At 41.5% G+C, this 13,935-nt stretch overlaps 1 protein-coding gene across 1 annotated transcript in view; it reads left to right on the top strand.

Moving 5' to 3' along the window:
• The window catches only part of Hephl1 (hephaestin like 1), a 71,864-nt gene that overhangs the window by 19,988 nt on the left and 37,941 nt on the right, over positions 1–13,935 (top strand). Inside the window, exons 3-5 of the mRNA XM_004661931.2 lie at positions 7,588–7,800; positions 8,669–8,848; positions 12,185–12,439. Coding sequence (XP_004661988.2) covers positions 7,588–7,800; positions 8,669–8,848; positions 12,185–12,439 — 648 coding nt within the window. The remainder of the gene's footprint in view (positions 1–7,587; positions 7,801–8,668; positions 8,849–12,184; positions 12,440–13,935) is intronic.

Below are 13,935 nucleotides of genomic sequence, written 5' to 3'. Positions count from 1 at the left end.
AATGCTATCAGGAGCTTTCTGTTTTCACTCTTACTTTGATTTTTTTATATTTAATTCATTATTTTTATTAATTAGTTTTGTACCCAGTGAATATAGTCAAGTAGGTACCATTGTTAGGCTCGTCTATGTCCTACCCCCTCCACTTAGCCCCTCCTTGTTGAGGTATATGGACATGCATCGTGGAGTTAGCCCACAGTTATGGGTAGGAGAAATGTCTCTGCATATCACGACCCAACGTGTGGCTCTGACATTCTTTTTGTCCCCTCTTCCGCAAAATTTCCCTGAGCCATGTTGTGTTCATTTTGGGTCTGCTTCAGCAATGAGGTGTTGGGAGCCTCTGTGTCTCCGGATATCTGATTTGGAAGGAGTTGATTGTTCTCTGTGTCACTCTCCTTCACCCTGAGCTGGTACCAGGTTCACCAAGAAAACAGCACCCTTGGTTGTTTCACCAGTTATTCTTCGTTTTAGCTGGGGCCCTTTTGAGGTATGATGGGGTGGTTCTCTTCTTAGGTTCTGTGCCTATCTGAAAAAGAGAAGCAGATTCTCCAACAGAGCGTAAAGTTAGCACCAAATAAATGGGATAACCCTTATTTTTTAATAGAGAATTGAATAAGTGTAGGCCCTCTTGTAGGCTATGATTGGTGGTAGCTTGATAATGGAAAGTGGGCTCATGTTTGGGTATGGTTCTGACTTGTTTCTGTAGCTATGGGTCACATTCCACTGAGGTGATCAGTTAGCCAAATCAAGAGCAGTTGGTTTCCCACCATGACTGTGTCCCACTATTGCACTTGTGTGAGCATTATGACAGGTTATTTGCTGCTAAGTAGGTTAGACCATGAGTTACTTGGACAGATATTGTTCATTTCCCCCAGTCACCCCATGTAGCACCTCTGGCACTAGACATGCTGACTGTCTGGGGACTGACTCTCTTCCAGCTTCCAGCCATGTCATTCCATTTTATGTGTTAACCATATATGGTATCTTCAGCTGTAGGGTCTTACCACTAACCTTTGGTGGGTCATCAAGTACTCTGACAGCATTATTCACTTTTGAAAAACCAGAATGATTTTTTTTTTTTTTTGGTTTTTCGAGGTAGGGTCTCACTCTGGTCCAGGCTGACCTGGAATTAACTCTGTCATCTCAGGGTGGCCTTGAACTCATACCAATCCTCCTACCTCTGCCTCCCAAGTGCTGGGATTAAAGGCGTGCACCACCACGCCCGGCCAGAATGATTTTTTTAAGTAATTTATATACAGGTACATTTAATAGCTTTATGTATTCTATTTTAAGGGTATAAAACTGTTTAGTTTGCTTCCAGATTGCAAAAAAATTCCTTCACTTTGTCTCTTCTTTCCTTCCTTCTCTCTTTCTTCTCTCCCTCTTTGTTTTCTTTCCTTCCTTTCTCTTTCTTTCTTTTGATTTTTTTTTTTTTTTTTAAATGACAGGGTCTCACTTTGTGGCCCAGGCTGGCCTCAAACTCACAGCAATCTTCCTGCCTGAGTCTCCTGGGTGGTGGGATTGCAGGTATGAACCATCATTTTCTGCTGTGAGAACAATTTCAAGTATGTTTCTAAGGCAATTTCTTAAAAGTAATATTTCTATGTACTTAATATGCTTTGTTTCAGACAGGAATCAACAAGTCGTCCTCCAAAAACTGCAAGTTATATTTCTGTCATTTGCTTATGTGTCAGCATACTTCTGCCTCAAGTCCCATTAACTCTGAAACTGCTCAACTCTAAAGTTTATAAGCATTTTTATAACTGTTTATGGTGTTGTGTATCAAATCTGGAGTTCTAGGCTAGGTCCACTATGGAGCTTTATCCCCTTTTATATAGCTCTTATTTATTTATTATTATATTTTTGGGGTTCTTTTTGAGGTAGGGTTTCACTCTAGTCCAGACTGACCTGGAATTCACTATGTAGTCTCAGGGTGCCCTTGAGCTCATGGTGATCCTCCTCCCTCTACCTCTCAAGTGCAGGGATAAAGGTGTGCACCACCACACCAGGCCTATAGCTCTTTTTATTGAGAATTGTGATGAATGAACAAATTGTGCTTGGGGGCTGGAGAGATGGCTTAGCTGTTAAGCGCTTGCCTGTGAAGCCTAAGGACCCCAGTTCGAGGCTTGGTTCCCCAGGTCCCACGTTAGCCAGATGCACAAGGGGGCGCATGCGTCTGGAGTTCGTTTGCAGAGGCTGGAAGCCCTGGCGCGCCCATTCTCTCTCTCCCTCTATCTGTCTTTCTCTCTGTGTCTGTTGCTCTCAAATAAATAAATAAATAAATAAATAAATAAATAAATAAAACAACAAAAAAAAAACAAATTGTGCTTGGATCATAATCCCCTCCCATTCTCTTTGGCCCCCTTCCCACCCCCAATCCACTGAACCTCCTCTTCATGGCTAGTCCTCCTTCTGTTTTGATTTCTCATTCTTTTTTCCATCCTCCATCATCTATGTCAAAATGTTGATGGGCTCAATGCTGTGCAGGTCTTGTAGAGATAGAGACATCTACTCTGAGGTCATAAATCCTATTAGATCTTACTTATTATAATTCTTAAAAGCACACATCTCCTAGTACGTTGCTCTCTTATACTGTTGATGCTCCCTTTGTTCAAACTCTTTAGCAAACTCCCTCTGGGGAATGGCTTTCTGAACAACTTAATAAGCTATTCTCTCTCAAATTACTTTATTATTTTATATTGGAGCACAAATGGTATTCTTGAAAAGTAGCACCAAAGACTCTGGCTAGTAATTTTAATAATAGCTTCAAGCAGCTTCCAAGAACAGCCATCAAAACAAAGCTCATTCAGTGAATTATGAATGGAAGACTATCTCCAGCCATTGCATTCATACCTGTTTGTAATTCAAGCAAAAAAAAAAAAAAAAATGAATGATTTCAACTAAGGCTTTAAGAGAACTCTTTTTTAGGGGTGGGCTTTGAAGTAGAGTCTTGCTTTAGCACAGGCTGACCTAACATTCACTATGTAGTCTCAGGTTGGTGTTGAACTCACAGTGATTCTCCTACCTCTGCCTTCTGAGTGCTGGAATTAGAGACGTACACCATCAAAGGCAGCTTAAGACAAGTCTTGTACTTACACACCCTCCCCAACTCCATCTCCAAGCCTGTTTCTATATAAACTCAGCTTTCCATCATACATTTCACTCAAGGCTTTGGATGAAGACAGTGAGGCAATGCCATTTACTTAATTATTTTATTCAATAGATGTGTATTGAGCACCTGCCATGTCAGGCAGTGATATTGATCCTGTGGGCACAATCTTGAGTAAAAGGAAACCTCATTTGTACATCTTATAGCTTAATACCAGATATATAAATTGTAGAAACACTGTACATATACACAAGTATAACTAAAAACTTAAGCTAATGCTATTACTAAATAATGGGCAGTGTTTATTGAATGCTTATGATGTACCAGGCACAATGACAAGTGTTTTATAAATATTATGCCATATAAGCTCCTGCTACTTTACAAAATAGGTAATATAACTTTAATCCTCTTATAGTTTTAGGATGCAGAGGAAATTTCCAGGTTCTGTAGCTAAGAAGGGATTGAGATGTGATTTGAGTCTAGGCAGTATAATTCCATGGCTATATATTTAGCCACTGCTTTTGTTTCCCTTCTCTCTGTCAGGATGTGTTTTAGAGAACCCACCTAGCCTGGCTTGGTTAAAGCATTGGTCATGCAAGCATGAGGACATGACTTTGCATTCCCAGAGCCCATGTCAATGCCACGCATGATGACAAGCACCTGTAATCTCAGCTCCTGGGAAGCAGAGCTAGACCCATCCCCCGAGCAAGTTGGCTATCTAGACTAGCTGAGCCAGTGAGTTCTGGGTTCAGTGAGAGACCCTGGCTTTATAAATAAGGTACAGGGCAATTAAGAAATGCATTCAATGTTCCCTGGCCTCCATACACATGTGCATGTGCTCTCACACACGGACACATATATACACAAAGAGAGAGATGTTTCAGTACTGAGGAAAAGCCATGGACTGACTAAGCCAGGAACAATATAACTGCACTTGAAATTTGCAAAGATATCTCTTGCTGGAACTTAGAAATGGGTCAGAGAGACAGGAAATGCAGGAAAGCCTGCTAGGATGTCACTGCATAAGCCCAGTAAGATGACAGTTGGATGAGGACTATGATGGTGGAGATGGGCAGAAAGGAGTATGTTTGGGAAGCACGGGCAGGGCTTTGTGGTGGTTTGGAAATATGTTTGTGTGAGTGGGTGCAGGGGAGATGTTCCCATTGGAGAGGAGGACGTGGCTGAAAATCAGGCTTGGCTAGGGCAGGAAAATATGCCCTAGGAAAGATTGTGCTTGAGATCCTTTGAGCTTTGCAAATGAAAATGGCAGGTGACAGATGTCATCGCAAAGATCAGACATGAGGTAGAGGGTGAAAATAAGGGTGGGTTGCTGGTGTGGCTGTGGTGACACTGTGGTGGTGTGTGTCATCAAGCAGTAAAGGAGCAATGCTCACTGAAGGAAGGAGCCAGCATTGTTCCTGAGGACCTATGTCAATGCATAACAGATTGATGAGAAAGAACTAGAAAAGTGGCCAATTCAACAGTGGGATAGCAGGGCAATTGTTTAAGAAGGCGAGGAGCTGACAGTAATATCAGATGCTGTCTGTATGAGGTCACATAACATGAGGAATTATTTTAATTTTTTTCGGCTTTAGTGGATCGAGAATGGCCTTCTGGATTTTTCTTTTGTTTAATTCCTTTATCAAGGTAGATCATTTAAGTTAGAAAGTAGCAAATCATATTAGTTTAAAAATAGTTTTATCAGCATATTCTCATCTCATATTGAGAGACAATGTAAAAATAATTTTTTAAGAAAAATGTTTTTTGCATCTTCTGGGAGCTATTCTTGCAAACATTGAAGGTGTGGTTCATTGCATGATTCAATAATGTATATGCAATGATTTCTTGAAAATACTGTTTTAGGGACTGGGGAGATGGGCTAGTGGATAAAGCACTTGCTGCTCAGGCTTATCTAAGGTCCATCCCCGACCCTGCATCAAAGCCAGAAGACACGGAGGCTTTCTATACTACTAGCTCACTGTTGGTGAGCTGGGGAGATGGTGAGGAGCAACCCGAAAGTCATCCTGTCACTTCCAATGTGCTCCATGGCAGATGCCCGCCTGCACCTTCGCCCCCCACTCTCTTATAACAGTGCCAGCAAAGCTTACATTCTGCTAAGAAATTGGTAGATTTTTTTTTTTTTTTTGATATAGGGTCTCACTCTAGTCCAGGCTGACCTGGAATTCACTATGTAGTCTCAGGGTGGCCTCAAAATCATGGTGATCCTCCTACCTCTGCCTCCCAAGTGCTGGGATTAAAGGCGTGCACTCCCTCACCCCCAGCTGGCAGATTTTTTAAAATGAAAAATAAACAGTGTTATCTAATTATATTAACTTAATATATTAATATATATTAAATCTTCATCTAACAAAATAGCCTAAATATAGCCAGAAAATCAGAGCTACCTAGTTCTAGAAGGGATATAACTAATGAAATTTATTTCCTGCTTTATTATAGGGTTTTTCTCTGACTTTATCAATAGGTATCTTTGATTTTATCTTTATACTTATTTAAAAATTTTAAGCACAAATGTTATTATATTTGAGTAGTAATAAGCATATAGACTTAATTTAGAAATAATTCACATTATTTTAGAATAAAAGTTGTTGAAAGTTAATATCTAAAGGAAATTTAGGTGAATAAATAAGAATAAAAGTGGTCTTTATACTCACTTCTCAATGATTTTAATGGGTAGCAGTCTTCCGGGAACAGGTTCAAATATGGCTCAGCCACATGCCATCAGTGTTAACTTGTAATGTAGATGTTCACTCCCACCATGTGAGATTGTCTCACACAGCAAATGTGACAGGTGACGTGACTCAGTGCTGGAGCACATGCTTAGTATGTGTGAGGCCCTGGCTTCAATTCCTAGTCCCACTGTGCTTGGTGAAGGCTTAAATGTTGTTTTCTTTTGGTAACTTTATTCGAACATCAAATTATGTTTTCATGGAAAAACTTGTTTTTAAAATGTTTTTTCAAATGCATTTATTTACACGAGAGAAGGAAAAAGAGAATAGGCATGCCAGGGCCTTTAGCCACTGCAAAAGAAACTCCAGACACATGTGCCACCTTGTGCACCTGGCTTGTGTGGGTACTGGGGAATCGAATCTAGGTCCTTAGGCTTCACAGGCAAGTACCTTAACCATTAAGCTATCTCTCCACCCCCCCTAAAACTTGTTTAAAAGATAGTATTAGATTTGAGTTCCTGTCTTTTCTTAGGCTTGCTTCAGCCCCACTGGCACTTACTTTTGTATTTCCATGTGTGTGTAATGCCTGGCCTTTTTATTAGCATGTGGCCTACATCCAGTTTATGTTGATGAATGAATGAAGTAACAAGTGGATGAGTGAATAATGAATGGATCTGTCTGTCCCTCACCCCCTGGTCCTTGTATCTCCCTCTCCATCCCTCACCTTTGAACCCTCTTTTCAGTAGGAACACTACTTCTCCTGATACATCAGGGGTCTTCAAGCCCCCCATCTCTTATGAAGCTTCTGATGATCATAACACATACAATTTTCTCTCTTCGCCTCTACCTAGGTTTTGTGACTACTTTTAGCAGTGGACATTTCTTAATTAAAAAGTCCTGGGCTGGAGAGATGGCTTAGTGGTTAAGCGCTTGCCTGTGAAGCCTAAGGACCCCGGTTCGAGGCTCGGTTCCCCAGGTCCCACGTTAGCCAGATGCACAAGGGGGCGCACGCGTCTGGAGTTCGTTTGCAGAGGCTGGAAGCCCTGGCGCGCCCATTCTCTCTCTCTCCCTCTATCTGTCTTTCTCTCTGTGTCTGTCGCTCTCAAATAAATAAATAAATAATTAAAAAAAAAAAAAAAGTCCTGTGTCAGACTCTCAGTTTACAAGCCATACTAAGGGCCTGCTCTGCCCGCTTCTTCTGCCGTACACTGTGGTGGGACCCACCATCCACACGCCACCTGCATTGTGCAGGTCTTATCTTGTGTATCCCATATATTTTGCCCCAAAATTATAGCCTTCATGTCATCTTGATTTATTCTCTAGCTCTCTGCATCCATAATACATATCTTGGTCTTCACTGCAGAACTGTGAAATCTCTGGAAACGGGAAGCATGGCCTTAGCCTTCCTACCTGTCTCTCATGAGACACACACAGGATCTAGGTCAGTAACAAGTCCCCAAAGTGTTCATTATTTCCTCTGTTTCTCTCCTGTATTGTCTCAAGACAATGCGGAGTATCAATCCTTCAGATTGGTGTAGTAGACTAACCAGAAAGTCTTTACTGAGGAGACCTTGTTTCTGTGCAAAGCACTCTATACACACTGCCTCATTTAGCTGTCATATTCCCATGAGGCTGATCACAACAATCCAATTTTACTGATGAAAAAGTACAAAAACTGAGATAACTTTGCCTAAAATATAATTATACATATATTTGATTTCAAAGCTCTAGCCTTCTCCACTGCAATATGAACTCTCTATATTTTAATGACATCTTATTATCTGTTCTTGGAAGGAGCCTTATACCCAGATGGGACATCTGGGAGGAACAAAGATGATGACATGGTTCCCCCTGGCCAAAACTACACCTATGTATGGCCGGTGAGAGAAGAATATGCACCTGCTCCGGCAGATGCCAACTGCCTGACATGGGTGTACCATTCACATATCGACGCCCCTAAGGACATCTGTTCTGGGCTAATAGGGCCCCTGCTGGTGTGTAAGGAAGGTAAGTGGCCTCGCACACACAGAAGCTGCTTCCCAGGCAATGGAAAACATGAATGAGATTCAAATCTTGTTTCATCTAGCTTCCTTGCTCCACATGAAATGTGTCCCTTCTAGATTTTCTTTAGGGGAATTGCTATAATGGAGATTAACTGATATGATAATAGAGGTACATAGTTCAAATACTGCTTACAAATTATAATGGTGTTCTAAAATGTGTATGCTTTAAAAAGTATATTAATTTATTAATCTGAGACCAAGATAGAGAGAAGAAGTAGACAGAGATAGTGAGTATGGCCACACGAGGGCCTCCTGCAAGGATAAACCAACTTTAGACACATGTGCCACTTTGTGCATCTGGCTTTATGTGGGTGCTGGGGAATTGAACCCAAGCTGTAAGGCTTTGCAAGCAAGCACCCTTTACTATTGAGCCATCTCTTCAGCCCTGAAATTTACATGCTTTATTTAGAAAAATAAAATCCTGTATTGCTACATATAGGAAAGTGAAAAATGTAATTACATGACCAGAGATACCCTGGCTTCATCATTTCACCTAGATAATTAGTTTGGCTGTCTTATTCCTTACTGATTGACAGAATGTGTCCACACTATCCCTAGTACCTCCTTGAGAGGTAGCCAAACCCTAGATGCTTTCCAATGGTGCTGATTTCTGCCTTAGAACTTTTCTTCAGTTTCGACACTTCCAGCCAAGTCTTTTGGTGCTGGAATATGGTGGGTTGTGTGTTATCCTTACTTATCTTGGTCCTTGACCTATGTTATACCTACTGAACATTTCAGCAGGCGGGAGTTCTCACTTGGATTTTGTTTGCCTTGAACTGCTTTTTCTCCACTCTCTTGAACCTTCCTGAAAGGTGTCTTGAACAGATATTCAGGGACAAGGACTGATGTGGATCGAGAATTTGTTATAATGTTTACTCTCGTGGATGAGAATCAAAGCTGGTATCTTGATGAAAATATCAGACATTTCTGTACTGACATCAGTTCAGTCGACAAAAGCGATGCTGTTTTCCAGAGAAGCAACAAGATGCATGGTGAGTGTGTCAATGTTTCCCAGGCTCACAGGGCTTTTTTGTATAGTGAAGTGCTTTGAGGGAGGCAAGATGTATAGAAATGTTGGATCTTGCTCTTCACAATGTTTCTTGCTTTATCCAATAACCATTTTCTACGTGGCTGCTAAATTTTAAGAAACATGCTGTGCATGGGGTCTGAGGACACACTTGTGACTTTGTGTTTCCACACATTCTCTTTTATTTATGAGAAAGAAAGAGAGAAAGTGAGAGAGAAAAAAACTCCAGGGCCTCTTGCCATTGCAAATGAACTCTAGACACATGCACCCACTTTGTGCATTTGGTGTTACATGGGTGCTGAAGAATAGAGACCAGCAGGTTTTGTAAGCAAGCACCTTTAACCACTGAACCTTCCCCAAGCCTTGAAGTATTCTTTAAGTCAGCAAAGTTAATTGAGCATCCACTGTACCCCAGGCCTTGAATTTATTCAATATAGCAAATATCTGCACTGAACTTGCCAGAAAACTTGTGCATGCCTATTTGGCTAAACCATACCTTAATGCCATTGTAGGACATTAGGGTTAAGTGATCCACTTCTTTCTAGTCTCTTATTAGAGTGCTAGTGAACACAGGGAATCATCAATGGAAGCATTTCACTTTATTCATTGAGAAATTGTTTCTATGTTTTCCTGCCTGTCAGAGTCACCTCGCTGAGGTGACCTTAGGATAGTCAAATCATGTAAGAAAGAAAGGAGCTGCAGGTCACCTAACTCCTGTACCTTTTAGATGAAGAGACTGAGATCAAGAGACCATGGAGACAAGTCCAAGACCAGTTCCAGAGAGTAACCTGAAAGAACCTGAAAGACAGGTCCCAGCAAATTTGCATTTGGCTGCATTTGCCTCTAAAGCACAGTTGGTGGCTGTCAGTACAATAAGTATCTCTCTTATATCATAAACCCTCTATCTTCTTTCTGGTAATATTCCAGTAATCTTCTATGGAGTGATGCTTGGAACTGTTTGTGTGGGAGAAGAAGTGAAGGAGAGGAGATGAGAAGTAGGCAGAGAAAATTAAGAATAACAAAGTAAAAAGGACCTACGTGGAAATTGCTGCTGTGACCAGCATTATTACTGTTCTTTAGAAAATGAGAATGGAGACCTCAAACACTGCTGAAAACATTGCATATTGAGATGCATAGAGACTTGGCTGCCTGTGTGATTCCTCATACCCTTTAGTATTTACTTGTTTGGAATGAAATGCCCTGCTCCAAGGAACCAATTGCATAAGAAAATATAAACTGCATTAAAATAAAAGACAGCCTGTATGTGGAAGTACTGTTGGCAAATAATCAGTCTGTAAACACTGGCAAAGGAGACCTAACCAACTCCAGGAAAAAGAACTCAAAAGAAAATTCATCTTTAGAAGGTGCCCAATTAATACATGACTCATTGATAAATTTATTTAGATCTACTAAAATGATTGACAATTAATTGTGCTGCCAAAGTCATTATCATCTTAGGTGCAACAGATTCTTAACTCAGTGTGTTGGTTACTTTCCTTTTTAAAAACATTATTTTTAAACTGGGCGTGGTGGTGTACACCTTTAATCCCAGTACTCAGGAGGTAGAGGTAGGAGGACTGCTGTGAGTTCGAGGCCACCCTGAGACTCCATAGTGAATTCCAGGTCAGCCTGGGCTAGAGTGAGACCCTACCTCAAAAAATCAAAACAAAAATTATTATTTCTTTGAGAGAGGGAAAGAGGCAGACAGAATGAGCGTGAATATGGGTGCATCAGAACCTCCTGTTACTGCAAAAAAAGGGCAGACATATGTGCCACTCTATGCATCTGGCTTTATGTGGGTACTGGGGAATCAAACCCAGGCTGTCAGGCTTTCAGGCTTCACAAGCAGGTGCCTTTAACCACTGAGCCATGTCTCCAGCCCTGGCAACTTTTCTTGGTGTTGTGACAAAATACCTGACAAAGGCAACTTGAGGAGAGGTTTATTTGCGGTCATAGTTTGAGAAGGGACACAGTCCATCATGGTGGCAAGAGGACGAGGGAACTAGTCACTTTGTATCTGCAATCAGGAAGCAGAGGGGTGCGTACTCATGCTCAGCTGGCTTTCTCCTTTAGGTCCCAGCCCATGTGAGGGTGCTGCCCCCACTCAGGGTGCATCCTCCATTCTCAATTAAACCTCTCCGGATATGACCTCACAGACATGCCCAGACATGTGTCTCCTAGGTGATTCCAAAACCAGTTAATGTGACATCAAAATTGAACCATCACACTTAATTTGAATTTCAGAACGAAGGTGGTGATGTTGTAAAGTCAGGTTCTCCATTGTACTTGTGCAGGTCCTGATTTCATGATTTTAAGCATTCAGGACTAGGCTTTGGGGGTAAGATTCTGCCACAACACCATCTAGTAAGGCCGTTTTTCCTAACTGTTTTTTTTTTTTTTAATTGGGTTTTGTTTGTTTTTTGAGGTAGGCTCTTGCTTTAACTCAGGCCAACCTAGAATTCACTCTGTAGTTCCAGGCTGGTCTCAAAATCACAGCAGTCCTCCTACCTTGGCCTTCCAGTTGCTGGTGTTAAAGGTATGCACCACCATACCTGACCTCCTTCTCTGATATTTATTTATTAGAAAGAGAGAGAAAGAGAAATAAAGAGAGAGAGAATGGGCCTCCCAGGACCTCTGGCCAGTGCAAATAAACTCCAGATGCATGTACCACCTTGTGCATTTGGCTTTACGTGAGGACTGGGGAATTGAACCTGGGTCCTTTGGCTTTGCTGGCAAGTGCCTTAACTGCTAAGCCATCTCTCCAGTCCCTCCCTGATTTTTTAAGTAACAAGTAAACATGCCTCATAAGTGCCCTTATCTTCATCTCTTGCTGCTTGTTCTCATCACCTAAGACAAGAGAATTTCCAGTTTTCCTGCCAGGTCCTGACAGTTGTTAAGATAAGTAGGGCAGAAACTCCAGCCCCAAGGAGCACAGCATCCAGGGTGGATGGCAGTCATGCAAGTGAAGAATGAGGATGGTGTGACTGCTCCCTCCTGAAGTGTGAGCAGCTATTAGCTCACTCCTGACCTCATGACTATGCTCAAACAGAAGCTCAAAGGCTGTTTGTAGTGCATGCTGATCTTCCTTTCTACTGGGAGCAGTTCTTTTGAAAAAGACCACTACAAACATTTTCATTCCTTTCTGAGGCTTTTTTTTTTTAAAAGAACTGGGATTTCTTGAAGACATTTTAGTAGATGACCTGCACTGATTTTCCAGCTATGCTATTACGCACCTTACCAATGCTTTGGTCCCACTCACCTCAGCAGGAGAGTCTCTTCCATGGTATGTTTGTGTTTTCAGCCCTCAATGGATTCCTTTTCGGAAACTTCCCTGAGCCTGAAATGTGTGTTGGTGAATCCGTGTCCTGGCATCTGTTTGGGATGGGGAATGAGATAGACATCCATTCCATCTATTTTTATGGTAACACCTTCATCAGCAGAGGGCACCGGACGGATGTGGTCAACCTGTTCCCAGCCACGTTCCTCACAACAGAAATGATAGTGGAGAACCCTGGGAAATGGATGATAACCTGCCAGGTCAGCGACCACCTCCAAGGTAAGAAGGACAAAAACCAGTATGGAGAGGCTCCATGGGCACGGTGACACCACAGTATCTGGGAGTGTTCCTAAGTAGATTCTTGCATGCATTATATATACATAATGATTCAATATGTAGGAAAATACAAGTCATTTAGTTGGCATCTTGTCTGCAGAATTTATTAATAACATTCCTAAGGACAAGGTAGGGAGGTGTTTGAAAAACAAATGATGAAACTTTCAAGGAACCTCCAATGTAGTAGTAGACATTTACAAAATGAAGAAGACTTGAAGCATAATGAGATAAGTTCTTTGTGACTGTGATAATCATAAGTGCAGAACAATCTGAGGGGCTTTCTGAGGAGTGGACTTCTCAGCTGAGCCTTGATGTATGGGGGAAACTAGGTAGATGGAAGAGGAAAGGAAGGCTTTGCAGCCAGAGGAAGAAACATAAACTGAAAAAGCATACATGGCTGCAAATAGAGCAACAAGTGTTTAGCACTGGAGAAGATCCTGGAAGTAACTAGGATCAAGACCCCATCCAATTCTTGAGTATCAGTTCAGCTCATCTCTGAACTATTCTATAGGGAATTTTTTTCTTATAGTGAGATAAAAATCCATTGAGATATAGTACTCTTGAGGATAGCACCATAGCATTCATGACATGTGGATGGTCTGGGTTCCTGGGGACTACCCAGAATAAGCTCTTAGCTCAGCCAGGTGCCAGAGGAGGTATGAGGAAGAAGCTAGGAAGACAGATGGGCCTTATAGGAAGGGCTTTGAATGCAAGCTTTAAAGAGAAGGTGACCATGAGACTCAGATCCCAAGTCACACCAGTGACATACTGAAATCAGTGTAGTGGTTTGGGATGATTGATATAATATATGTCTGTAGTAATTATTCTGTAGAGTCACTCTGTTCCATTGGATGCCAGTTAAATGGCATTAGCAACACCAGTGTTACATCATATAAAGGGTCTGGCCTTAAATGGTTAAAAACAAGAAGAGAAAAATATGCCAATAGCATAGACCCAAAAAGAGTAACATTGGATTAAATTTAGATTTTGCTAACTCCATAGTCACTAATAGATACAGATCCAACTGTTTATGCTACATTTATAACACCATCTTGTTCTGTCAACCCAATATAATGAATCTTACTTTCTGTTAGCTGGTTTATTCTAAGTAAATTCAGCTCAAGGGTTGATCCATTAATATGTACCAGACATTGGTCTGGAGAGACAAGGATGGTCAAAACAAGTTACTATTCTTAAAGTATCTCATGCTGTTAAATGTGGGACAATACTCTTGAATCTAGGAATTTCAAATCTAGATTTAAAATCAAGATATGGGCTGGAGGGATGGCTTAGTGGTTAAGGTGTTTGCCTGCAAAGCCAAAGGACCCTGGTTTGATTCTCCAGGACCCACATTAGCCAGATGCACAAGGGGGTGCACACGCCTGGAGTTTGTTTGCAGTGGCTGGAGGCTCTACCACACTCATTCTCATTCTCTCTCT

Source organism: Jaculus jaculus, chromosome 3 (genome assembly GCF_020740685.1).
Source record: "Jaculus jaculus isolate mJacJac1 chromosome 3, mJacJac1.mat.Y.cur, whole genome shotgun sequence".
In the NCBI taxonomy this organism is placed as follows: Eukaryota; Metazoa; Chordata; class Mammalia; order Rodentia; family Dipodidae; genus Jaculus; species Jaculus jaculus.
This window is presented reverse-complemented; position numbering and strand designations above follow the sequence as displayed.